The 26,461-nt window shown below is 35.7% G+C and overlaps 1 protein-coding gene across 1 annotated transcript in view; it reads left to right on the forward strand.

Annotated features, from left to right (window-relative positions):
- The window catches only part of MYCBP2 (MYC binding protein 2), a 173,933-nt gene that overhangs the window by 45,808 nt on the left and 101,664 nt on the right, over window positions 1-26,461 (forward strand). Inside the window, exons 9-20 of the mRNA XM_030469141.1 lie at window positions 58-131; window positions 1,279-1,417; window positions 2,177-2,253; window positions 3,824-4,028; window positions 4,860-5,024; window positions 5,727-5,885; window positions 6,566-6,770; window positions 7,411-7,556; window positions 8,134-8,235; window positions 14,471-14,578; window positions 19,836-19,955; window positions 20,385-20,466. Coding sequence (XP_030325001.1) covers window positions 58-131; window positions 1,279-1,417; window positions 2,177-2,253; window positions 3,824-4,028; window positions 4,860-5,024; window positions 5,727-5,885; window positions 6,566-6,770; window positions 7,411-7,556; window positions 8,134-8,235; window positions 14,471-14,578; window positions 19,836-19,955; window positions 20,385-20,466 — 1,582 coding nt within the window. The remainder of the gene's footprint in view (window positions 1-57; window positions 132-1,278; window positions 1,418-2,176; window positions 2,254-3,823; window positions 4,029-4,859; window positions 5,025-5,726; window positions 5,886-6,565; window positions 6,771-7,410; window positions 7,557-8,133; window positions 8,236-14,470; window positions 14,579-19,835; window positions 19,956-20,384; window positions 20,467-26,461) is intronic.

The raw sequence follows: 26,461 nt of genomic DNA on the forward strand, positions 1-26,461 counted from the left end.
CAGAGAACAGTGTATGTATGGTAGCATAAACTGATGCACTTCATCTTTGTCTCACAGATTGTCATACTGAAGGGCAGAATATCCTCTTCACTGATGGAGAGTATATTAATCAAATAGCAGCATCTAGAGATGTAAGTGTTGTCTATGATTGCTGAGCTATTCCTTGCAACTACATTGTTTTATTTTTACAGTACTTAGAATTTCCTGGTTTTGCTTACTGTTTTGCTTTATTGTTTTTCTTTGCTAACACAAATAAGGAAGAAATCCATGTATCTAGAGATAATGTGAAATTGCTACATTTATGCATGAAGGAGTAGTATTTTTGGGTTTACCAAGACAATTTTGATTTTTGGTCAATTTTTAGGGTTTATTTTTCAGGTAAGTTTTAAAAATCAATTTGTTCCTTTTTCCAAGGAAGTCCTGTACATGGAATGATGGCTTTATAACAGGTTATTCTCAGGATCTCTTTTGCATAAGCTTATTAGAGCTTAATTATATATCTTTTTTCTAATTTAACTTTATGTAATTGCTTTAGTACTTGTTGGAAGATTTCAGCCAGATTTTGTAGTAGAGGCATGAAAGATACTACATTCCAATAGATTTTTATTTGAAAACTGCTATTTGGCTAACACTGTAAAAACCCAAATAAGTCCTTCTGCTGGGGCAGTTTTTTGGCAGGCTGTTACTACATTCTTAGTTCTGGACTGGTCACTCTTAGACACTGAGAAATCTGTAAAGCAGGGATGTAGAGAGGTGAGGTGAGACAGGGTTGTCAGGAGAAGCCAGGCAACTATAAGAAAAGTAAGAGTTAATCTATTTCCATGCTAACAGACTAACTTTTTTCAGTGTCACCAGGTGAAGAGGTTTCATCTGCACTTGTAAACAGAAACCTTTTTTAGCTCTTCTTTGAAACAATATTAAACTACATTCAAAATTTTGGGTTCTGAATTAGAAGTTGAGGGGTTAACAGGTGTAAATAGTTATAGAAGCAAGACTTCTATAGTGTCATACAGAGTCAATTGTTTGCGTGACAATTCACTATTCTCAAAATTTGGGGTTTTTTTAGAATTCAGTATATGTTTAGGTCCATCAGAGGCTTATCTTCAGCTCACCCCACTTGGCACTTTCTGCTTTTCTCCTCTATAATGGATGTTACTTTATAAATTTATTCTTTGACAATTTACTCTAAAATAGTATTATATTGGTACACTTAGGCCATGAAGAGTGAATGACTGCATTTATTATACATTATTTATTATACCTTTTTATTTATTGCAGGATGGCTTTGTTGTGCGAATATTTGCAACAAGTACTGAGCCAGTACTGCAACAAGAGCTGCAGCTTAAGCTTGCAAGGAAATGCTTACATGCCTGTGGCATCTCACTGTTTGATCTGGAGAAAGACTTGCACATTATCAGTAAGTCCTCCTCTTTGAAGGCTAATAACAAGCTGGTAATTAAAATAATAATAAAATCAAAATGGTGTCCTTCCTTTTCTTAAGTGAAAGAAGGTATAGCTCCTTATAAACAATTGGAGAAGTAGAAGGGTTTTGAAACTGCTTAAGAGGAATCCATACCCAGTTTGAACTCCCTTGCTGCCTTTAGCACTATCAGTGGGTTTTTTTGTTGTATTTTCCTCTACTATAATAAATATATAATTGTTTGAAGCGTGGACTTTGTAATACTGCTCATATAACAAGTAGCTAAGCTGTGGGTCAAAGTCAACAAAAGTTAAAAGGACTGCTGACTGGGTTAATTGATAAAAAAATGCATTGAAATTTATTAATACATGGAAACCACCATTGCATCAGAATTTCAGGTGCAAAATTCTTGGTGTCTATGGAGAGATTTTGGAGAAGAACCACTTGGCATTTGCTTTGAGGTTTTTTTTTGCTCTGTTAGATGTCTGCTTTTGGCACTGTTGGAACAAAAGCATATTTGACTACATGGACCTTATGTCTGACCCAAGTGCCATTGCTTGTATGATTTTTTCCACTTTGAATAACACTGCCAGGTCTAGCTCTGTAAGCCTTCTTGCAGCACCAAAGCTTTGTTACACTTGTAAGTTTCTTAGAACGTTTGTTATGATGAGCTCTCCCTGGCAGAATTAGGTCCATAAACTGGTCTGTGAAAGTGCCTGGTTAAACTGTCCGGTTAACGCAATCTTACTTGCACAGGTACAGGGTTTGATGAGGAGTCAGCTGTCCTTGGGGCTGGAAGAGAGTTTGCACTAATGAAAACTGCTAGTGGAAAGGTACTGAAAATGTTCTGTAGTAAATAGCAAATTGCATCAATGTATTTCGCAATATATTTTTAAATTTTGATTATTTTCTATAATTCCCTTTTGCCTTTTTAGTATGTTAGAATAAATTTACATCACTGTATTTAAATACGTTTTCAGAGCCTGCTTTGAAGTGAAAAAGGCAAATGATTATTTGAAAACATTAACAGATGCTTTTGCAGACATTGAGAAATCTGAGACTTGACTGGATGAATACAAGAATTTCTACAGTCTCTCCTAGAGGCCTTGTGAGGCTTTGTTTTAGATTTGGGGAAGAGGGCTTACCTTTTGTCTACAAATAATACATTGACACAATTACAAAATTTTTGGCATCATGACATCCAACAGTCTGATAGTAGTAATTTATTTAAACCCCAGCCCAATTTTTCTGATCCTTCAGAGACCTACTGACTTCCCCTATGCAAATTTTTCAGTTGATGTTTTGGGGTTTTTTGGGTTTTTGTTTTTTTTTTAAACCATTCTTAATGGTTTATTATGTTGGGTTTGTTCAGTGGACACTGTTCTTTGGGGAAATTTGGTTATTTATTGAAATTTAGAAATCATCTTGCTTACTGTCACTATGACTTTGTGTATTTTTTACTGTATATTTATTTTGGTTTGGGAAACTAATTCTTTACATCTATAAGCATAGGTTTTTGTTTTCCTGTGTTGCTTTCTTGGAATGAGGGCTTTGCTCTGCTTCTTTCAAAACAGTGAAATTGGTGAAAATGTTCATAAATCAACTTTACTATTTTTTCCTAATGAAATTTAATACTATGAAACATTATTTGATCAAGCAGAATTCTTCAGACATTATAGAAGACACATTATTTGATCTTCAGACTAACAAATGCCTCTTCAATATAAAATTAACCCATTTCCTAGTTTTGATCTGTCAAGTTCTGTACTAAGGTATGAAGTACATTTTATAAGACAATGAAAAATGGCCTTAGGTGCCCACACCCATTTTTATAGTATTGTTGAGTAGCATGGTTCTAGAGCTTTTTCATCCATATCAGTAGTATTGTGTTTGTTCATGGTGAAATATCTTGTCATTACTGTTTATGAACTCTGTGGCCACTGTACATTTACAGAAAATAAAGCTTTTAAAACTTATTGAAGCAAATTAAAATGTGTAGTAATTAAGTATTTTTAATTTTTTTTTATTGTTATAATACCATCTTGTTTTTCATGCATACCAGACATTTTTTTAAGTGTTTTACATGCTAAGTTTCCTTTTCTAAGTTTTTTGAACAGTTTTTCCATGTGTGTTTAACTCATCTAGCCAAACAATTATATATTAAAAACTAACTATGTGGCACAGTAGAAAGCACATTTCAAAGCAAACAGAATTTAGGCACAATGTTTCCTCCATTAAGTCAAAATTAATGGGTTTAGGCTAGAGATACTGAAATAGTGTAAACAATGTCAGTGAAAGTTCTGTATAGTTTGAAATAGCAAGATTTAAAAAGAATGCGACTAAAAATCATGCAAGTTTAAAGTGCTGTGGAATAACTGAAAGTGATGAACTGTTTTTTCCTAGATTTATTATACTGGCAAATATCAGAGCCTTGGAATCAAGCAAGGTGGTCCTTCAGCAGGAAAATGGGTTGAGCTCCCAATCACAAAATCTCCAAAGATAATTCAGTTCTCTGTTGGACACGATGGTTCTCACGCCTTACTTGTTGCTGAAGATGGAAGCATATTCTTTACAGGCTCTGCTAGTAAAGGAGAGGATGGTGAATCAAGTATGTATTCTGCTTGCTTGGTAACTGGTGGATAAAAGCCTATTAATCACCTTCATAATTTGAAGATAAGGGTTATAACTTGTGAGCGTTCCATTGGGTTTGAATTTCACAGCAGGCATGGGTGCCACTGCCTCTCCCAGACAGAGGTGTGTGTTGAGGTTTGGTACAGTTTAGATGGTGTGGTGACAGCAGTAATTAAGAGTTGTGCTGAGAAAAAGCAGTCATAAGTTTTGTCAAGAGGCCATGCTGTCTGCCTGGGACCTTGGCTGAAAAACTGAAGAGCCCAACTTGTGGTTTGGGGGGTTTTTTTTGTTTAAAACCAGGTTACAAACAATGACTGGAGGGGGGAGTTTGTTAGTACTTTTTCTTCCCTTTTTCCACTTGTGGGAATCTGTTATGACTCAAATATACTCTAAATATGCTTTTAAGAAATAAAGAATTTAATATTTCTATTTAAAAAACACCCCAGACATTTTTCTGTTAACCTTTTTGTGCATGTATTGTCATGTGAATTCTTCTCAGATGGCAGTGAGGACTTTTTCTGCTATGCACTGCTTTGTTAGGTTCATAAAGTTAGTTCACATTATATGCATAGAAGAAAAATTTGAAGAATCATTACTAAAAGATACCTATTTAATCATGACTTTTCTTGCCATTGAATTTTTTTGAGGAAATCCAGAGCAATCCAATAAAAGTTAGACCAAATCATACTGATGGATTTTTTTTTTCAGCAGCAGCCTGAAAATTAATCCCTAATTATAAAACAGATGTTACTGTGCCTTTCAAGGTTTTTTTGGCAGAATGACTTGTAATTTATTTATTTATGTACAGCTAAAAGCAGACGGCAGTCAAAACCATACAAGCCCAAAAAAATAATTAAAATGGAAGGAAAGATTGTCATATCTACAGCATGCAATAATGGAAGCAGTTCTGTAATTTCAAAAGATGGAGAACTCTACATGTTTGGAAAAGATGCCATTTACTCCGATAGTACAAGTAAGTTAATATTTGTCTTTTAAATGATTTCTCATGTAGACTAATTGAAATAAATCTGGAAGTTTTTAGCCTGTAGAAATTATGTTTCTTACTTTCCTAATAGATTTCTGAATTTCTGGTGATTCAGCCAAATATGACAAGATAGACGAAAGGTGACAGTTTTCTTAAGTTCTGTAAGAACGGTGACAAATACTGAATGAATGCTCCCAGTAAGGAGGGGAAAAAAACCACCACAACAAAAAAAAACAGGGGGCCATTTGTTGTGTTAGTTTGACACTAGAAGGCCACGCAGTGAGAATAAAACTTTTTTTCTCATATAAAGGCTGCAGGAAACCAGGCCTTACATGTTTACCTGGTCCCAAGACAACCTGTTTTGAATTTGCATGTGACAGTATGTCTCAATTTAAGTGAAATATTAAAGAAATAAACTTCAGTGGCATTATGACTCCTTTAGAATTGTTTTTCAAATAAGTAAATTGCAGCAGAGTGTAGATTGGTTTTGGCTTTCCTTTCCTTGCAGGATGAATAGCGTAAGCCTAATTTCCTTTCACTTCTCATTTTTGCTCTTGTTTTTTGTATCTATTCTCTCCCTTGCTGTTAATTTGAAAACTATCAGCATCCACTGGCACTTTTACCACGTCATTGAGTTGTCCTTCTCAGGTAGGAAGTGCAGTTGCCGCTCACATCTTCTATGTCTCACAGGTTTGGTAACAGATTTGAAAGGCCATTTTGTGACTCAAGTAGCCATGGGCAAAGCTCACACCTGTGTCTTAATGAAGAACGGAGAAGTTTGGACATTTGGTGTAAATAATAAAGGACAGTGTGGACGAGACACAGGCTCCATGAGCCAAGGAGGAAAAGGTGAGGGACCTCGATTTTTCCTTTTGTTTTCTGTGCTGGAAAATATCACAAGTGTAAGCATAGCTAAACATTGTATTATAAAATATTATTTCAGTAAACAGGTATGGATGCTTTCACTTCAGCTGTCAGATATTTGATGTTCTGCATATACTAATAAACTTAGTTGTGTTAAAAGAACCAACTCAATTACTTTTGTCAATGAAAAAGCTTTTCTTTAAAAACAAAAAAAAATCATCACCAAGTATCATCACTCCTTGTCTTACTGTGCCATTGTCCTAGTGAGAAAAAAAATTTCTGCCTTTCTTTGTTTGCATTCAGTCTTGAGGCTCTTGTTGTCCTAAACAGGGCATGAATGCAAGTCTCCACACAAATGGATGTTTCTGTTACTTCTAAATACAGGGATGAAAAATCACACCTTTGCCAGATTGGCATATTTTATACATGACAAGTAAATGACCTGTTACTTGCATACTGAATAGAAATGTTTCATTTCCCTTTTAGTTGAGAAACATAGATTATCCCAGCCCATTGTCAGAGAGGTTTCAGAAGTGTCACTGTGTTGGCTGAGCATGCAAATCAGGCATGTCTAAAATCTGATCTCTGAGCGTTTTTCAGAGCTTCCTTAGCAGCCACTCTTGGCCTCAGAAAACAGATGTTTATTGTTTCAATATCTTAATTAGGTTTTGGAGTTGAGAACATGGCAACAGCAATGGATGAAGATCTAGAAGAGGAACTGGATGAAAAAGATGAAAAGTCCATGATGTGTCCTCCAGGCATGCATAAATGGAAGCTGGAGCAGTGTATGGTGTGCACTGTGTGTGGGGACTGCACAGGCTATGGAGCGAGCTGTGTTAGCAGTGGGCGTCCTGACAGAGTACCTGGAGGGTAAGCAAGCATATGGAAATATGCTTCTTACAGTCTGTGGAATGGATAAAGCACAGGTGGAATGTAATCTCACTTAATGCCTTTTTTAAACTTCAGTCTCTGATAACATTGCCTTTAAGAAGAGTCTGTGCTTTGAAATTCAGAAGTAGGTTAAAATTTTTGCAAATGGCTTGTGATGGTTGAATATGAAGATGTAAAATATGAACACTAATATGTCTCTTGACAGAGCTGCTTGCTTTGGGATTACCTTTCTTAGTCCTCTGATGGAAGTTTTTTTATTTTGCTGTTCCACTTCCTTTTATCTGTTACTTCAGGGTTGTGCTGTATAAAGGGCTTTACATACTGCCATTACAATTTCTCCAGCATATGATGTGTACACTGTTTCTTTGTTCAGGTTCTCATGTATTGTATGTTTAATTAAATTACGAAAAGTTAAAGCTCAGAAATCAGTTCAGGTATGTATGGTCAGTGTGGGCTCCCTGGATTAAATCCCTAGGATTTTAAACAAACTATACTTTCTATTTATCTCAGGAAAACATGTCCATAGACAGAACAGGGTAGTAATGTATGTTTTAATTACACAGGCATCAGTAATGCATGCAAATTACAGATAGTGATAAAGCAACTCTCTTTGCTGCAGAATCTGTGGCTGTGGCTCAGGAGAGTCAGGCTGTGCTGTATGTGGCTGCTGCAAGGCATGTGCTAGAGAACTGGATGGCCAGGAAGCAAGGCAAAGAGGAATCCTTGATGCTGTAAAAGAGATGATACCTTTAGATCTCTTACTGGGTAAGTGTGAAATGAGAAAAATAGCTTTTAATTTTCTTTGTTACTGCATTATTTTTTTCCCCTCACTACATCTGTTTACAGTCTTCAATAAACTCAATCCCACTGCTCAATTTTGAAACTTGAATTGGAAAGACAGGTTAGTTTAGAAATAGTTTTTTTCTTTCAAGTTAATATTTCAGCCAGTATTTTGATCTGTATGATAAAACTCTGTATCTTAATAATGCAGTTGATTCTTTCTAAGCAAATTATTAACTTCAGAGTTACAGAACAGTTTTGGTATATTATTGTTAAAAAGAATAAATGTGTATATGCCTAATAGAGAGCTAGTACTAAATACTGCTCAGTGTTGTTGGAATTGTGGCAGACTGATGAAAATAGGGAAATTCAGAGGTAAGGCCTAAAACTCTTCTCCAGATTTACTCAGCTCCTTTTTGAATTTCTAAATACTGTGTCAGAACCATCTAAAGAGGAGCTAGTAAGTATGTTTCATTTTTCATTTGCTTACCTTGTTCTAGGGTTTGTTACCATAATAACAATTTTATAAAGCTAATTTTACTTATTTTCTTAATCTATCCAGCTGTCCCTGTTCCTGGAGTTAATATTGAAGAACACCTTCAGCTACGGCAAGAAGAAAAGAGGCAGCGTGTAATTAGGAGACATAGATTGGAAGATGGAAGAGGTAACTACCTGATTGAGTCTTGAATAGTTTAAATAGATTCTTAGGCTGTTTCCTAAGAAGGGAAAATAATTAGTTTTGCTCCAGAGAGTCAGTATAGTAGCTAAACAAAAATCAGCACCTAAGCTTTTGTTACTTAGCAGGATTTTAGAAAAAAAAAAAAAAAAAAAAGTTTAACAAAGGCTGCTTGTAAGAATCAGAATTTTAATGGTGTTTTAATAGTAAGCAGAATTTCTTTTTTTTTTTTTAATGAACTTTTCTGTATTTGAATGGCATGACAAAATATCACTCAATTTAAAACAGTACTAAACACTGTATGACTATGACTTAAAAATTTCCTTGCTTTGTGTATTACCTGCCTTGGGAATGGTTTATTTTCCACACAAACAATATATACCTGAACAGGTTTTCAGGACTCTTTTAAAATACCTCAGTATCTTATTATGGTACCTGATTAAAGCTGAGACTTCTAGAGTGATGGAAATCATAGTACTTCAGTGAAGCATAATGATATTGTTGGTAAGATTATTGTTTGCTGAAAAGAGAGACAACTTTATGGAATGTAATGCTCTTCAGGTTCCTGCTGTGTTAGTAAATACCCTTTTGTTTCTTCTCTTAGGAATTGGATATTGGTTTTCCTCAGGTACAGAATGTGCATTGTAATCAAACTTAGTTCCTAAACTCTTCCAGTCACCCTAATGGGGCAAATTACAGCTTTATTTCACTTGCATGTAGGAAATTACTAGTCTTACTATAAGTAAAGAGCAAGGAGGAGAAAGCTTATTTTCCTGTGTATGTGGAAAAGAATGGGATATTTATTCATCTTTGAATATTTGTGGTTAATTTTAGCTGTGGAGAGGAGAAGCTGTTCTTCGTCCAGGTCACAGTGGACCTGCATTGCAGACTGCTGGCAAATATTAACTACAGCTGACAATTTTGTTCTTAAGTCCTTATTGAGTGCCTGGATAATATTGATATTATTTTTCCTTTCCTATCAATTTTTTGGTGTTTTTTTTTTTACTCTTAGGGACATGAAATTACACCTTAGTGGTTTACAGAAATCCCTGGTCCGTACTGAATAATTGATATGCTGACACTGAGATTACCATTTACTGAATGATCTAATCTCAAGAGCTGTTCCTCCAGCTTTTTCAGATTGATGTTTTTAGTAATAGAATTTACAAGTAGTCAAAGATTGCAATTTATCACTTGAAGATACATTTTTACATTTTTTCAGAAGGCTGTGAGAACGAGAAGGTAGCTTTTTAAAGAAAAAGTATTTAACCGATAAGCTAAAAAATTACAGTAGTAACTCTTAAATGGTCTCATGCTTTGCTGGTATTTTCACTGCTTTTCAGCCTATGATGTAAAAATCTTTGGATGATCATTACTGAGGTACAGATACGGTGTGTTATTAACCAAGGTTTAGCTTTTTGTGCTCTCATTGAAGGAGGAAATTACTTTCTTTCAATCTTAGCCTACTTGGAACAAAAAAAAAATCTCTACAAAACCAAAACAAAACACACACAAAAAACCGCAAACCAACAAACCACACAAAAACCAAAAAGCAAAGACAAACAAAAAAAAAAACACCGCACAAGAAATTGATTTATTTTAGTCAAAACGGCTACCTGTAGAGGCAATATTATCTGAGACTGCCTATATTTGGGCAACTTTTGATTTTTTGGAGGTGTAACTGATTCAGAAATTAGTTTTACTGTGGTAGGCTGAGTATCATATAAATCTGTTCAACATCTGCACAAGCCAGTTTTGGCTTGGAGTCAGTTTTTCAGTAACACTATTTCTGTATTACTGAGCATGTACCTAAATAAACAGCAGACCTATATATTCAAATGTTGTATTTTTCATTAAATATAAGGGCAGCTTCTTTCTTAGTTTTAGCTATTTTTTTAATTCTTTCAGAACCTGGAGACTTGCTTCAAACTTTCTGTAAACAAAACAAAGCTAAACAAAAAAACCTCTCTTTACTTGAAACATTACCAAATCCATACACCAGTTTCTGTTTTTAAGAGCATTTTCAAGAGAGACCAGTAGGTTTTTGTGCCTGCTTACTGACCAGCAGGAATGGTTCTGTGAAGTTACATTGTTGCTCTTTAATTTGTGTTTGCCATCTGAAAGATGTGATTTTTTTTTTTTTTTTTTTTAGCAAAATGATTTTTAAAGAAGTATTTCTATTATAGTTTTAGAACTTGGACTCGCAGGTGGCAATGAGAACAGTCCTGGTTTGTATTTAGTGTTTGAGTTTACCATATGTGTATATATAAAGAATTGTTTTTTTCAGATTTTTTTAAACAATGTATGCAAAGTCAAGCATTCAGAAGAAAGTGTCAAAATTGCAATTATTATAAAACTTCATCTCATTCTAAGACCCAAATTGCCCTGCATGCTTGTTTCTGCCCATCTGCGTCTCTTTTTTTCTCCCTATGAAAACCCAGAATAATTTTTCTTCCACATCTCATTGGTATTGTTTGAGTAGTAGAAGAAAGGAGCTTTAAGAACACAGGAAGAGGCATGTGTCCTGTTTCTGTTTGCAGTGTTTCAAATAAAAGAAGCAAATTACAAATAATCTGAGTTGCCTGCATGGCACAGTGACATGCGCTTCAAATATATCTGCTATAATTTTAAATTCATACTCGTAGTCTAAAAAATGCCATTTTAAAGAATATACACCTTAATTGTTATCCCTGCCTCATAGGAATATGAAGTTGAGTTTCTCTTAAGGCTGTATGTAGAGGTGGGACATTATCTCAATATAATGTTTTCCAATTTTCGTGGAACAGAAACTAAGCATTTGTCACTGATTTTATTTTCAGAAATATTTTTCTTTAAAATTTACCACCTGATTACCTATAAGGTACCTATTTTTCTGTATTAGGTATTTGCTTCCCTCATTTATTATTAAAGAAACCCAATAACTCCACAAGTAAAACCTACCACCTGGCTGCTTTTTCTCTAACAAGTTTTCCAGAAGCCAAAAATCAGATCTTACAACACAAAGTGCCATCCACTCTAGGAATTTGCTGTGCAGCCTTTATTTGTAATACTTTTCTATGGGCAAGTACTGTTTTTTCAGGTAGCTGGCTGCATTTGGTGCACTGGTGTAGAAGCTGCTGTTTGGCATTATTAATTTCAGCCTTCTATATGCCAAATAGCATTTGTTTAAGGAACAGTACTAGCAGAAATCAAAATATGTATAACATAAATTCAAATTGGGTTGTAAACTCTTTCATAGCTCTGTTGAAGTGCTTAGGTGGTCAAGAATGCAAAAGCATTTTAGTGCATATAGGATGGTACTGTGTATGTCCACTGCGTTATTTCATAAATGCATTTTATTTTGCTAGAAGATGAAATTATTTCTGTAGGTAAGTGGTTGGGTTGTTTTCTTCCCCTTTATTGGTTTTATTCACTGCCAGACAATCTTGAAAGGCCAGAATTCTGCGGGGCCTAAGCTAGGGATATTGAACCTCACAGCTTAGCTATGAAAACACATTCTATGAAAATAGAAAAATATTAAAAATAAAGGGAGAAGGTGAATGTCATCTTGCATCATGTAGCAAGTCATTTAAAATAGTAGCACTGCAGTCTATCAGTGACTCTGCTTATTTCTGTAACTTGAGCTAATAAAGGAACTTAGAATAATAGTATGTTGTTCTACATATAGATATGTTAGGGGTTTCTGGAAGACTTTTTCAAATAACACTCAGCAGGCATTTTTTTTTTTTAAATAATGGAAGTGTCTAATGCATGACTGAATTGTTCTACCAGAATAATTCATAATACCAAAACTCTGCTCCATTTGAACAGGAAACCTCAGATGTAAGCAGAAGGCAGATATGGTCTGTATCAATTGTTAATAGTGTTTTGTTTCCTGTGCTGTCATTTTAGAGGGAGAGGAGGTATTTTACATCTTGCCAGCACATGACTGCACATTCAGGCATCATATTGTAATTAAAGTATAGGCATTCCTGATGATATTGTGATAGTTTTACAGATTTAGCATACATAAAAAGCCGAAGGGGATGACAGGCTTGCAGATCCTGTTACATGAATTGGATACAAATTATTGCAAAAGGGAGATGTGCTGCATTTATTTGACATTTAAGTTGTTTACATACTAGGTGGGAATGTAGAGTATATAGGAACAACTAGAAGTAAAGATAATACTGGTTTGGTAGAAAGTTACTGCTTCACTTGTCACCTTGAGAAGGGTAGTGTAATTCAGATGAGTGACTTGGCTGCTAAAGGCAGCTGTGTACTAGCACCATACTGAACCTAACAACCTTTCAACATTTTATGTTTCTTCAGCATTATCTCCCAAATCTTCTGTAGTTTTTTACTTACGTATCTAATTTCCTTCAGATTTCCTGAAATGCTCTCTTTACTTTGCTGTCTTTGCTCTTACAACTCAAGTGCCAAAGGCTATGTTTGTGACAGTGTCTTGGCTACACCATAGCCCTGTGGCAATGTTAGCCCTGTGGCCCCTGTCTTGTCCATGGGGCTGTTTGTTGTATTTGCTGGAATTTCAGAATTTTTTGCCTAAGTTATCTCAATTGTGTCTTCTGTTTGATCATCCACAAGTATCTTAGATTAAAATCCTTCAAGCCACATTCTTTGCAGGCCTCCATCTGTTTTTGCAACTTTTCTCATCTGAGTTTTGCTTTTGTCATACTGTCATATCCATTCTCTTATTTCTTGGTCTTTACTATCACTAGGAACTTCTCAGTAGGCAAGTGCTGTTACTTTTTTTCTCCTTTTTTTTTTTTTTTTTTTTTTTTCCTGCTGCTTTTCATCCAACTTTCCTCTATATTCTGTCCTTAAAACACTTTTAGCTTTGACAATCTGCTTGTCATTTGTCTCTTTCCCATTTCTTGCCTTTTCCTGGTCTGTCTCAGTATATTCCTCAGTATGTACCAGCCAGCTCAGAAGGATCAAGAAATTGTGGTATCATTTTTTGTGTATTTCTAAATGCTGGGAAGTAGGATGTTAAATACACCAAGTGACCTGGCAGAAAGTGGCCTTTACAAAAAATATATCCATAAATAGAAGCTGCAATGGAGAGAAGACTGTGAAAAGTGGGAGCAATAACAAGACAGTTGAAGGAAGAATCTGTAAGATGCAGATGAAGCAAAAGCAAATGATAAACCTTGATCATCCTCAGTTCTTGGTTAACAAGGAGAGCTGTTCTGCAATAGAGAGTCCAGATAAATACAGTAAAACCAAACAAAAAATTCTCGTTCTGTGTAGGAACATACATGATTGATAAGGTTTTTGAAAGTCTGTGTAATGACTGGTTCTGGGAACCTGTGGAATGGCAAGAGTGGCGCTTGACAGAATTCTTGGCAGAATTAGCTGCTCCTGATTCATGGTTTCCATTCAATGTGAGACTTGTGGAAGAAGGAGATGTCCCCAGAAAAATTTTTGGTGATATGCTCAACCTTTAAAGTAAAGTAGCAATTCAGATTTAAGGAACAAGTTGCTGGTCTATGGTGATCTACGTATAATCGGCCTCAATTAAACTTAATATGGCTTTACTTGGGTCTGGGTTATAAAAAGAAAAAGTAGTCTTGAGAAAATTTTAAATACATACATAATTTCTTTCTTCAAATACAAATCTTCTTTTGAAGGTCTTTTCATAGGTGGGAAATATTATGAAAATAACTTAAATATATTTCAGAATTAGTAAGTAGTTAAGAAAAAAATTAATATGATTTGAATAATTTTCTTCATGTAACAGGTGGTTTTGGTAGTTATTTTCTTTCTAAGTGATAACTCTGCTTTTTGCTTATAGCAATTACAAACAGTTGTATGGTTAAGCTTTTTAATTTTAGCATTGATATTATGATATTGTTCCACGTTACTGTTTTAAATGTAATATTGTAGGATGTAAGATAATTCCTTTTAACTGTTAAAGACAGTAATGGATATTTGCTATTAAATTTGACTCCAGTGTGAGTCTGCTGTATTTCCAGTGTTTGTATTGCAGTTACATACTTAGAAGTTCAGGTGAAATGGTCGCTGTGGGATAGTTATTTCTCTACACAATATTTTAGTGGTCTTATTAAAAAAATGACAGTTTCGTTTTATTTAGGGTTTTAAATAAACAAGATTATTATTATTATTATTATTATTTTTTCATTGCTTTTAATTTGAATTTTGTTTAACACACTGTTTCCATTTTGTGAGCTTTCCTATGCATGTGCAAAATGTTTCTCCTCAGGCCCCCTTGTATTTCCTGCTCCTATTTTTATCAACCATCGAGAACAGGCTCTAGCCAGAATCAGACCCCATCCAGCTCAGCTAAAGCATAAACGGGACAAGCACAAAGGTATTTTGTCTTCCTTGTTGGCTAGGGTGGAAATAAGCCCATCCTCCCAGTCACTTACTTCTTCCATGCACTGAATCTGTCTTTTCAAAGAACTGCACAAAATGAGTTCTGCCTTTCTTCTTGTTAGTATCTTGTTACCTGAGGAGAAAGAAAATGCATTTAAATGTTAACCTTTTTAAAAGTGTAAATGTTTGGTAGTCTGCATCATCTTTTTTTTTTATATTTTCTTTTTTTTTTCTTTCTTATTTTTTCTTTTTTTCTTGTGAAATATGCATTGTCTTTCTGTGTCTTTTTCATTTCTAATGCTGTCTCATTTCTAGGGTTCTTAAATTTTACAGTAGGAAACTTCAACAGCTTTAAGTGACTCAGACTTCCGCATTGCATCTGTGTTTGTTTTTTTGGAACTGTTGTGTTGTGTATCTGGGTTGATTGCTTTAACCATATCACATCTCCAGGCCTATTAATTCTAGCACTAAGTTTTTCATAGGTATGTTATCTTTAACAAACATTTCTTAAGAAAGGAAATATTTAAAATAATGTAAACAACACTTCTTTTTTCACTGGTTTTGAATGGGGAGAATACAAGTCAAGGTACAGGTTTTGTGCTGCAGTATTATTGAGTTAAATATTCTCTTGCAGACTGTAAATAAGGAGGTGACTGATATTTCTGTTTTTGCAAGTCTGGAAGATCAGTTCATTATACTAAGAATTTCTAAATGTGTTATGTTCAGATATAAGTGTTTGGGGTTTTTTTTGGAAAAGGTAGTGTATTACTAAAAATTTCAACTGAATTTATTGAAGATGAGCTGTATCAAATCTGCTTGCAGTTTGTATGTATCTTTATATAGGTATGTCTGTACATATGTATTTATATACAAAGGATAAATATAAGATTACAGACCTTATGGAAGTAAGTAGAAAGCTTCTAAAATGTTGAGGGCCCAGAACACTTGAATAATTTTTAAAGAATAAGTAAATATGAATAGAGTTGTTAGAATGGCATTTCAGTTGAATTAATGGAAGTTAGTGAAAGTATTCAGCATGGATGCAAATGTATTGTATGACAATTTGAAGCCTTTTGAGATACGATTTTAATAGATGTGGGTGATAGGTCTACCTGGTTATGAACATACTGAATCATAAAATCAATCTTAAGCTCATTGGAAGGAAAGTCTTATGCATAACACATATTCAGTCAATTTGGGAAACATATCATCTGACCTTTAAGTCTTGAGGGATTAAATAGAATAACTATTAACTTCCTGGGGGAGAGATTGGATGCTGAAAGACAAAATGTTCAGAACCTAAATGCTGTTGTTTGAGTGACAATTTGCTGATGACTGGTAGTCTTGAGCTGGATACTACAGCTAATTGTACTGCTTGCAAGCCCTTGACCTCATAGGCAAGTGCTTAAAGGAGTATGCTTATCCTGCCTACATCTGTACCTTTTTGGTAATAGAGCTCACTTCATAGAATCATAGAATCATAGAATTGGCTGGGTTGGAAGGGACCTCAGAGATCATCGAGTCCAACCCTTGAACCACCGTTGCGGTTGCTAGACTATGGCACTGAGTGCCACATCCAGTCTCTTTTTAAATATCTCCAGGGATGGAGAATCCACTACTTCCCTGGGCAGCCCATTCCAATGCTTGATCACTCTCTCCGTAAAGAAATTCTTTCTAATATCTAACCTAAACTTCCCCTGACACAACTTAAAACCGTGCCCTCCTGTCTTGTTGAAAGCCATCTGGCAAAAGAGACCAACCCCCACCCGGCTACACCCTCCTTTCAGGTAGTTGTAGAGAGTGATGAGGTCTCCCCTGAGCCTTCTCTTCTCCAGGCTGAACAGCCCCAGCTCCCTCAGCCTCTCCTCATAGAGGATATCAAATTTCTCCTTACAAAGAGGTATATTCAGTAATTTCAGTTTGAGGCTTCTGTTGCTTCTTGGAGTTGCAAAAACAATGCAAAGGTCTGTATTGTGGTGAAACAGTTTGTCAGAGATACTTGGTAGAACTGAACATTTACTGTTCCTTGAGGAAGGCTATATATATTTTCTCAGTGGAGAAAACTGACAATGAAAAACTTAAATCTAAGCCTTAAAAGAACTGAATGCTACTGGAGTCCTTGTGCGTTCCATATTGACATTCCTTAGTCTGACAGTCTTGTTGTGTTGCCAGTAAATTCCTGTTTTAAATTACGTTTTGGCTGAGCTGAACAGATAAGCCAATACTGGTTCAAAAATTACTGAGTTTGTAACAAGAATGCAAGCTTGTTATCACGCTGTAACAAGTGTTATGCATTTCTGATTATACATACCAAATTTCACCTATAAGCTCAAGTAAGCTCTGTAGCAGCCTCTCAAGAATCCAGTGGAATTACTTTTTATATGCCCTTGTAGGATGGATGGTTTTCATAAGATTTTTTCCTCCCTGCAGTGTAGCTATAAAGTGGGTTACAGATATTAACTGAAGCTTGTGTTGGACAGCCATAAAGCTGCAGTCACAGGCTGATTTCTTCAAATGAAGCAATCCATCGGGACTAAGATGCCATTCTGTAACAATGCTGGGTTTGTTTTTTGTTTTGTTTTGTTTTTTTTTTACAGCAGAAGTCTCATTTATAGCTTATTACTTGAGTGGCTGTCAGGACTAAATGAGCTCTTCCTTTGTTGCCAGGAAGCAGCAGCCTTTTCTTTTTCTTTATGGTAGCAATATTAGCCAAGAGAACTTCTGAGCACGTTTCACAGAGTGAAAAATTGGCATCTGGAGCTAAGAATTTACTGAGGAAAATTAAAGGGGTGTGTGTGTGTGTGTGTGGTGCAGTGCAGTGCAGAGGTTGGCTGTGTTCCATTATTTTACTTCTCCCACAACATAATCAAGATGAAAACCCATCACTGTAAAGTTGTTCATGGAGTCCACCCCTCAGAGATGACAGCAGGAAGCACTGTGCAGCTTTTCCTTGGTGCTTTCTTCTCTCTGAGAGATGAAAACATCAAAGTTTTTGTTCAGTGGCAGTCCACTTAGATGACACTGGAAGTATTTATCTGTGCTGCTTTCAAGTTTCCACCCATTAAACCAGGAGTCACTGCTTCTGTAGTCATCTTACCATGCTTCTCTTTTAGGAATAGTTGCTTTGATAATGAGTTGTAGTGAAATTAATAAGTGTACAACTGTTTGAAGGAAAGCAGATATGTATGGAAGAGAGTTGCTTCCATTTATGCATTCTTAAAGGCTTTGAGAAGTTAGCTTGGAAATTCTAAAATGCCAACGCTGTAAAACTTTTTCCTTTAAAGTAAATTTATGTCTTGGAGAAGGAATTAGAAGAACTAAATCTGGGGACAATATTAGCCCTTAGGCCCACCTCTTGGTTACTTTGGAATACATAAAAAGTGCATACATACAGAGTAGACACAAAAGTTTAAAGGTACTGTATTTGAGGAATAGCCAAATTGTTAACTAAACTACTAGAAGCATGTTGAGGCAGAATTACATGACAAGGAGGAAAAAAAAACCCAATGTTTTGGGGGTTTTTCAGTTTTTAAATAGCAGGTTCTTTTTCTCTGAATTTACTTGTATTGTTAATAATTAAAAAAAAAAACAAACCCAAAAAAAACCCCCTGCAGACAAATCTTCAGAAACATTTGTTCAAATTTGCATGTAGTCTGGTAGTACCCAGTTGATACTGTTGGAAAAACCCTCAAAAATCCCATGCCAGTTCTGAGAGTCAGTTCTGGTAATGTGTCTCCATTTCACACTCGTCAAATACATAGTGCAAGTTTTGAGATAGAGCTTCCACCTTTCTAAAGCAATACTTTACCTGTTCTATTAAACCTAATTCTCTAGAAGCATTGCTTAATATCTATATCCACTGTTCCTTTACAGATGTAAACTACTGGAGATTCGTTTAATTTCTGTACTCAGTCATCACTAGAAAATTTATTTCCAGAACAGTAAGACTTTTTTTAAAACTGATTTGTAATAATAGTATTAAAATGACTTTACTGTATCAGCAGTTTCTTTTTAATAAAAAGGAAAGAGATCTTGAGCAGTATGTATAAGAAAAATTATGTTTGAAGATTTGTAAGTCTATAAGTACTATGTTGCACACAGTGGATAGTGAAGTCTCAGCGTACAGACTTCCACTAAAAATTATTCAGGAAAATGTGTAAAAACTATAATTATAGTTTTATATATATAAATTAACAACACCTTGAATGCTTTGAGCAGCAATTTTTTCCCAGTATCAATTCAGTTAATAAGTAGTAATCAGTCTGAATTATCACAGAAGGAATGTGGAAACTCCTTTGTGCAGTTATTTTTCGCTTAATGTATTTTCTGTCATTTCTCTTTGCTAGAGACAGCATGACTGAAGGTCATGTATGAAATTTTTCATTTTGAAAATGCACTTTCTTTAGAGCTTTCATTACCTGCTTTCTACACAGGTACAGGTGTCTTAATGGTGAGGAGTGTGAGTTGTCTGTTCCTCTCACACATTGGTTTCCTGATGGTATGAAACCACCTTCCCTTGTGAACCTGTGACCATATAGTTTAGTTATAGTGTAATTGCTAGATAAGACAACCATTCCAGTTTCTGGGGAATATAGCAGTTTTCAAGAAGTTTGTAAGTAATACACATATTTGTCACTTGAGTGCTTTTATCTGATGTGAGGACACTTTGACTGCAGGAGCCAATAATGCACTTCGTACCCAAAAGAAATCAGTGTCTAAAATGCTAGTAGTATGTTGGCATTGTGAGAAGTGAGCTGCATAAATGATTTTTAGTTATTTAAAACAAGGTCTATAAGGGCCAAGTGGGAGTTCAGTAAAACCCTTAACAAGAAGTAATTGAAAAAATGTAGACCAGGCTGTTCCTCTTGAGTTTAACTGCAGTGCTTTCAGCTTACTTCATAACGCTATTTTATTGAAGAACAAAAGTGATGGTTATTAAGCAAAACTTTTGAAGTTGCTTGAATTTCCTGTTATGCGAAATACTTTAGACTGCTCTCTGAATGTTTCTGCTTTGGAGGATGTGGTATTTTCCAGTGTGTAACTTTGGAGTTGGTTGTTTAGAGGTAGTCTTTCTGTCATCTTTCATATCTACTCTGTTACATATTGAGCTCGCTCTCTGACTGTTCTGTGAGTCCTTTCTCATGCCTTACCAAATGATGGGATGGGGAGTTATTGACTCTTTTTGTTGTATTAATTCTTCTAATGTACCACTTTTAGAAGAAATGGGATATAATTACAAGTTTTATTTGTAGATGCAAGTGGAGAAAGAGGTGAGAAGGATGCCAGCAAAATCACAACCTATCCACCAGGGGCTGTTCGCTTTGACTGTGAATTGAGAGCTGTACAAGTCAGTTGTGGATTTCATCATTCAGGTAAAACCAAATAAATATTAATTATAGCATATAATTCTTTTTATTATTATTGTTGTATGTGTTTCACTGCTTTGCTTATAATTTCCGATAAGGATGTACACAGGAGTGTTAAAAGTTGGAAAGGTTACAGTATAATTTTGTTGCCTATTACAATGTCCTTCAGCAGTGAAAAGGCCTTCAAGTACCATATATTTAGTCACATCAGAGCTTTTAAGCAATTTTTTAGTTACTTGAAAGAACTTACATGGCACACCTCTAGCCCTGCATATAGATGCTAGCTGTGATGTGTTACGGAATCTGGTATAGATGTCTTAGTTTTTCATTTGGAATTGTTAACTCTGCTGCTCAGAAAGGCTAACCACAACTGGAGCACCACCAGATTAATGTGTACCTGTGTCAGAAAAATTCTCTTTTTTGTTTGTTTTTCAGTGGTTTTGATGGAGAATGGTGATGTTTACACATTTGGATATGGGCAGCATGGGCAACTTGGACATGGTGATGTTAATTCTAGGTGAGCTGGTAACAAAAGGACACTATTGTATACTGCTCTACTTACTGCTGCACAAAAAGTGACTAAATTTCTATTTCTTTGTAGCCTAGCAACTATGAAAACTCAAATATTGTCTAAATGAAGTTGATAAGCTCTTGTTTTGCACTTACTCCCCTTAACCTGCAGAATATATATATATATATATAGTAACAGTACTGTTCTACTATATAACTAATTTACTTAAGGCCTCTGTGCCTAGTTAATTGCAGAGCTTTTATAATTGTATTTGAAATGCTTCTATCCAGTTCTCCCTGCATGTATGAGAAAATGACACTGAAATCTTAAGATTTCATTAGTTCCATAAAATGCTATATGTGAAAAAATTCAAATGATATATTGTAAACCTAGATTATCCTGTTTCTACCATAGCAAGTAGATAAGTTACGGTAAAATCCAATTTTTGTTCATTGTTATTCTCCAAAACTAAGTCACTAATCTCTGGTCTCAGCTGCATTTTGTAGACATTTATTTTGGATGTCAGCACAAGCAATGTGTGCTTTCTTTGTGGTCAATGTAAATAGAGAAGTCAACAGAGTGTCAAGAACTACTTGAACAAACCACTGACTGTTTCTTCCAGTATGCTCAGTAGCTCTGTAAACTTCATGGATTTCATCTCCATTGACTACAGTGAGAGCATAGATAATTAAATATAGGTGTATTTAATGTGAAGCTCAATCTCACGCTTAGTATCTCATCCTTAGTATCTTACCAAGTTACTAAAATAAAATACTGGTGTCCTGCCATAGAAGGAAATGTAATAATATTCTTTGTGCACATACATATATCATCTAACACACAGGGCAGTTTGAATAGGAGGAATCATTGAGGCTTTGTGTATGTACAATAATGCCCAATATCTTTATGTGACAGGCATTCAGATGGGGAGCATTCATGACCAGTCCTCAGTTCTGTCGTTTCTCTTGTGGCAGTGATATGAAAATCAGTGAACATCTATTCTTCCAGTCTCTTTGGGGACTTCCAAATCATGTCTTTTGTCAAGTTTCTATAGAAATCTTCATAATCTTAAAACTTTCCTTGGATTCACTAAACAAGAGGAGAGGGAAGGCATGAAGAAAGCAGGTTCACTGGAAGTATTACTTCATATTCACTTCTGTGCTTAATGGTACTCTCTAAACTGTTACCCCTACTCAGTTTGCATTGGACTGGTGAATACAGTCAGTTTTTCTGCCTGTGGTAGAGCCATATCACACATTATTACTCTTTTTCATTCCTGGAAATTCTTTGACAGTTGTGCCAAGCTACAACTACTTTAGCTGGCAATTCAAGTCACTACTGATTTCTGTCTTAAAGACTGAATAGATATAAACAGCAGTGGTATTTTTGCTGGAAACTTCCTGTCTCTTATTTCCAACTTTGATGAAATCACTTGGCTTTTATGAAGGCATCAGAGAGATCTGCTTTATCTATGAGAATTTCAGGCAGTATCCCTCACATCTGTTGCTTATTTAGACAGCAAATGGATAGAGACCAAACCTACTTCCAAATGAGATCCTAGAAGAGAACATGAAACATCCTGTGCCAAAGAATAATGCTTGGCCAGGCCTAGAAGCTGAGGAAGCACAAGCTACTTGGCACTGACCTTTTTTATCATTCTACAACAGACTCTAGACAGTGTCTGAAAAAAGCCTTGAAGAAATTTGGAGTATGTTCTGTGCATGAGAACTTCCTATAGTACAATACTGCTCTTTAGCCACATCATTCAACTGATGATTTCCTCATTGATGTACTTCTTTTTCCAGCTTTAAGTAGAGATTTCTCCTCTGTCCTGACAGTAAGGGATTCAGAGAAGGAAACAGGGATTCCTTATGCAGAGTTCCACCTCAGTTGGGATACAGTGGTGCTCAGACGGCCAGCTCCAGCCAGGTCAGTGCTATGTCAGTCATGCAGTGTGTCACATTGCCTGTATTGACCTCAGGAAGACCATCATCTTCTGAATCCAGGAGCTGATACTCTGCTGTGTTTACAGGAAAGAGAGAGGGGAGAGGAAAGAAAAAAGGAATTAATAATAGGCAGCCTAGCTAGTATAGCCAAACATGGGGGCCACTGAAATCAAGAGGAAAAATGTCAGGAAAAATGCAGGAACTCCCATTTTCATCCAAGAGAGCCATCTTTATTGCCAGATGAAGCAGTGATTGATGACTTATCTTTCCAGAGACGTTGGACTGGCAGTGCTAAGATTTAGTGGTGAGTCTATATATTTTAAAAGGTCTTCAAAATGCTTAGCTCTTCTGAATTCTGTGCACCTGTTTAGACATGCCTTTATTCTTAGGGGATTCTGGACTCATCTATTAAAATAATGATGAACATCACAAATTCTTCATCTTACTTTAGTAGGAATGAGGTACATTAAATGCCGCAGAAGGACTTCAGACTACTTTTTATGTACACAAACAAAAAAAGCAGATGAACAGGATGATGTGATTCTTAATAAACCATTCATAAAACTGAAATGGTATGAAGGAACAAATGATATGCACAGGGTGATGTAATTATCTCTCCAGCAACTACTTCAGCCTTTCACAGAAGTACCACTAAAAATAACAAGTGATCTGGTTCCTGGGAGTCCATTATTTCCATGTCAGTACACTGGAGCCATTAAACTAGACTTTGTAGGCTTTCTGTAGTACAATCCACAGTGGCAGAAGTTGATGAGCTATTCGCTACATTGAAGGATTATATTCTCCTCAGATTAGATGCTGGTAAATAGAAACTTACTGGAAACTTCCAGAAACTTACTGGAAACAAGAAATGCTTTACACTATCTAGTCTCGATGAAAACCAGTATGTTTTGTTTTGGGGTTAGGCCTGTTTGCTGCCGATACTTCTCTCAAGAAGCTGGAACTTAACTCCAGGATCTTTCTGTTACTGTTGAAAATTTTCCTGCATTTCTTGTTCAAAGTGTTGACTACAGAATTATGTTAGCAAGCATGTAGTTTGATTGTCAAGCTCCAGAAGCAGAATGACTACAATGAGACAATCCTGATGTGATTTCACTTCCAAAGCTTCAACATAAACATAGAAGAAAGTGAAGCAGACCTTTGAAGACAAAGTGTAGAGATTATACTTTATTAGCATTTCTAGGGGAAAAAAAAAAAGCATTCTGTCATCACTGATAGGACCGTATTTCTGGGTGCATTGTCTGATTATTTTACTTCATCACTGAAGTGCAGGTCTCATTTACATCTTTTCATCTTTCGGTTACCTCTAAAATGACCAAATCTCTGGTGTTTTTTTGAACTCCACACTGTCTAACTCTGCCTGCAGTTGACAGGAATTCATATTGATTTCCTGTTACTCGCTGCACAGTATCAGCTCATGGTAAACTGGGATGTGCAGCACATTGGTTAACCTGACACCAGTGACACAAGTGACATCTTACTGGACCTGTCAGGGAGCTGAATAAGCACCATGGACAGCGATTGGTCAAATGGTTCATGAGGGATAAGTTTTCAAAGACCAAATCTCCTCCCAACAATGCTTAACCTTTGGGATGGAACACAGTTTCAGTGCGGATCCTGATCCTGGATCCTGAGTTAGCTGGTGTCATGCAGAACTGCTGATTTTCATTCGGCAATGCTGCAGTTTCTGAAGGGATCTCAACTTACTTTCTGTGCAGTTGAGGTTCATCTTTTGTAATTGATCTGTGTCACTTACATGTGTCACATCCAGAAGCCAAAGAATCGGACTTTGAGACCAGTGTGTCCTTCAGCTCCATCCCAGAATAATATTTTTTGCTTTCTCCCATTCAGATGGAGAAACTCTGGCTGTGAAAACTTTGTCCAGAGGGTCTCTCAGGCTTTTAAGTGTCTATGCTGAGCTCTTCTGTGTTGAGTTAAAGAGGGATAGGGAAATACTCAACAGTTTTGAGGTTCTTAATTCTATACATATAGTCACACTGGCATATTTTATTTTTCCAAATAATTACTCCTTTTGTGAAGTGAAAACTATTTTTCTGTAGTTGTACTTTATTTTATAGCATATTGAAGTGACTAAAGCTTCCTTTTCGTTTCTTTAGCTGTTACGCTGCAGTTGGCCATTCCAAAAGCTGGGTGATCTTAATAAAAGAACTATTTAAGAGGGTAACATATCTCTCTACATCAGTTGCTTGTCTGGTTTTGCTCTGCTGCTAAGGAAATGTCGTACACAAAGTTCAGTTAACACTGCTGATAGATCCAACTTGCAAAGCAGAAAGATAAATAGTTTTGGTGATGATAGCTGTTTTGCATCAAATAGATGAAATGTTAAGCATGGGATAATTCTGTACTGTGACTATCATGATTTTGAGGGAGAGAAAAAATTTATTCAAAATACTTTCCTTTAACAGGAGTTCTTTTAGATTAGTTCTTAGTTACATTTTGTTTCTGCTTCGCTGCCTTTTTGACCTCCCTTAAGGTGAATGGGAGGCAAATGTAATGTTTCTTCCTGGTTTTAAAATGTTTCATGATTGGTACTGCTAAACTTTGTTCTGTTTATCTGTTCATAGTCTTGCTGATGTCTAAACCCAGTGTGCTTATAGACCAACAAAGCCTTCTAAATTTATGAATATTATGTTGTTCTTCCTCTACCAAATTTTATGCTACCCTGCAATCTCTCCATCTCCTCTAGAGTCACACTCTGGAAGCTCCATTCACCATGCAGGAATAATTTCTCTTCTTGTTCCATGTTCCCTTCTTGTTCAGGTCATCAACCTATCTTTGTGCTGCATTCCTCAGTTCCACAATTCCGTCTGTTCACATCTTCCCATCTACCCTTTCCATTTCCTTACTGAACAGCTGATGTCTCTCCTTTCTTCTACTCTCTTGACTTCTGTTTTACCTGCAGTTCAGCCAAAAACAGAATATGCAGATAACACATCTTTTTGTACATCAGCTGCTACACAGTTGGACTGAATTTTTTTTTACTGCAGAATAGACAATCTGTTCTTCAGATTAACCTACTTTTGAAACACTGTGCTTAAAAGTAAGTTTAAATAGTGCTGCTGTTCTCTGGGGTCAGCGTTCTCAAGCACAGAGTTACTTGGGAGTAGCTTGCTCTTGAAATCCATCGTCTTTTGAAGGCTCAAATTTAAACTCTACCTAGACATTCATTATGGAATTCAAAGTCTGCTACAGTTCTTGTAGGCTACTGTTGACTTTGTTGGGATTGAGACAAAAATGCTAGTTTTAATACCTCATACGTTTTTCTTTTTTCTACTATTTCTATTCTGAGTCATCCCATCAAGTTTTTTCCTTTGCTTCTTGGTCATCCTATTGTGGTTTTGTGGGTTTTTTGGTTGGTTTTTGTTTGTTTGTTTTTTGTTTAGTTTTACTGTAATGGGAAGTTCATTTTCGAAATACCTGTCCATATTTGGGAAGCATATGGGTTAGACTTTTTTATATCATCTTGGAAAGCAGTTTAGAGAACATTGTTCTTTCTTGAGTCTATGAGTTTGATGGAGATCAGTTTTTTAATGCTTTATTCTTTATTAGAAAGCTGGTGGAGGTGGGTAGACCTTTTTCTTTTATTATTCCCTAGACAGTGATACCAGGAGGGCTATATCAATAGTGCTTTTGCTAATGGTACTAGGGTACCAACTGTATAATGCTTTGACAGCTTCATAGTGCAAATAATTATGTTAAGTGCTTAACCAGCATCCTTACTAGAGAATTTACTTACTGCTACAGTTCATTGCAATATATTTTTGTATGTATACATACACATGAATTAGTATTACAGTAACATTAATCCTACGGTTATCTTTTAAATTAACCATTTTTATTCTATGCCAGTTTCTGAAGAGAAGGAATCTTGAATCCAGTTCACTGTTTCAGGAGCGTGTAAACTTAAATATCTGGTGCATATATGAAGTTCCTTGACTCTGGTTTTATGTAGTCTATGAATATAGTGAATATTCTACATAGTTACTTAAATCCTTATACTAATGTCTGTGTTAAAT

The sequence above is a fragment of the Calypte anna genome, chromosome 1 (genome assembly GCF_003957555.1).
Source record: "Calypte anna isolate BGI_N300 chromosome 1, bCalAnn1_v1.p, whole genome shotgun sequence".
Lineage (NCBI taxonomy): Eukaryota > Metazoa > Chordata > Aves > Apodiformes > Trochilidae > Calypte > Calypte anna.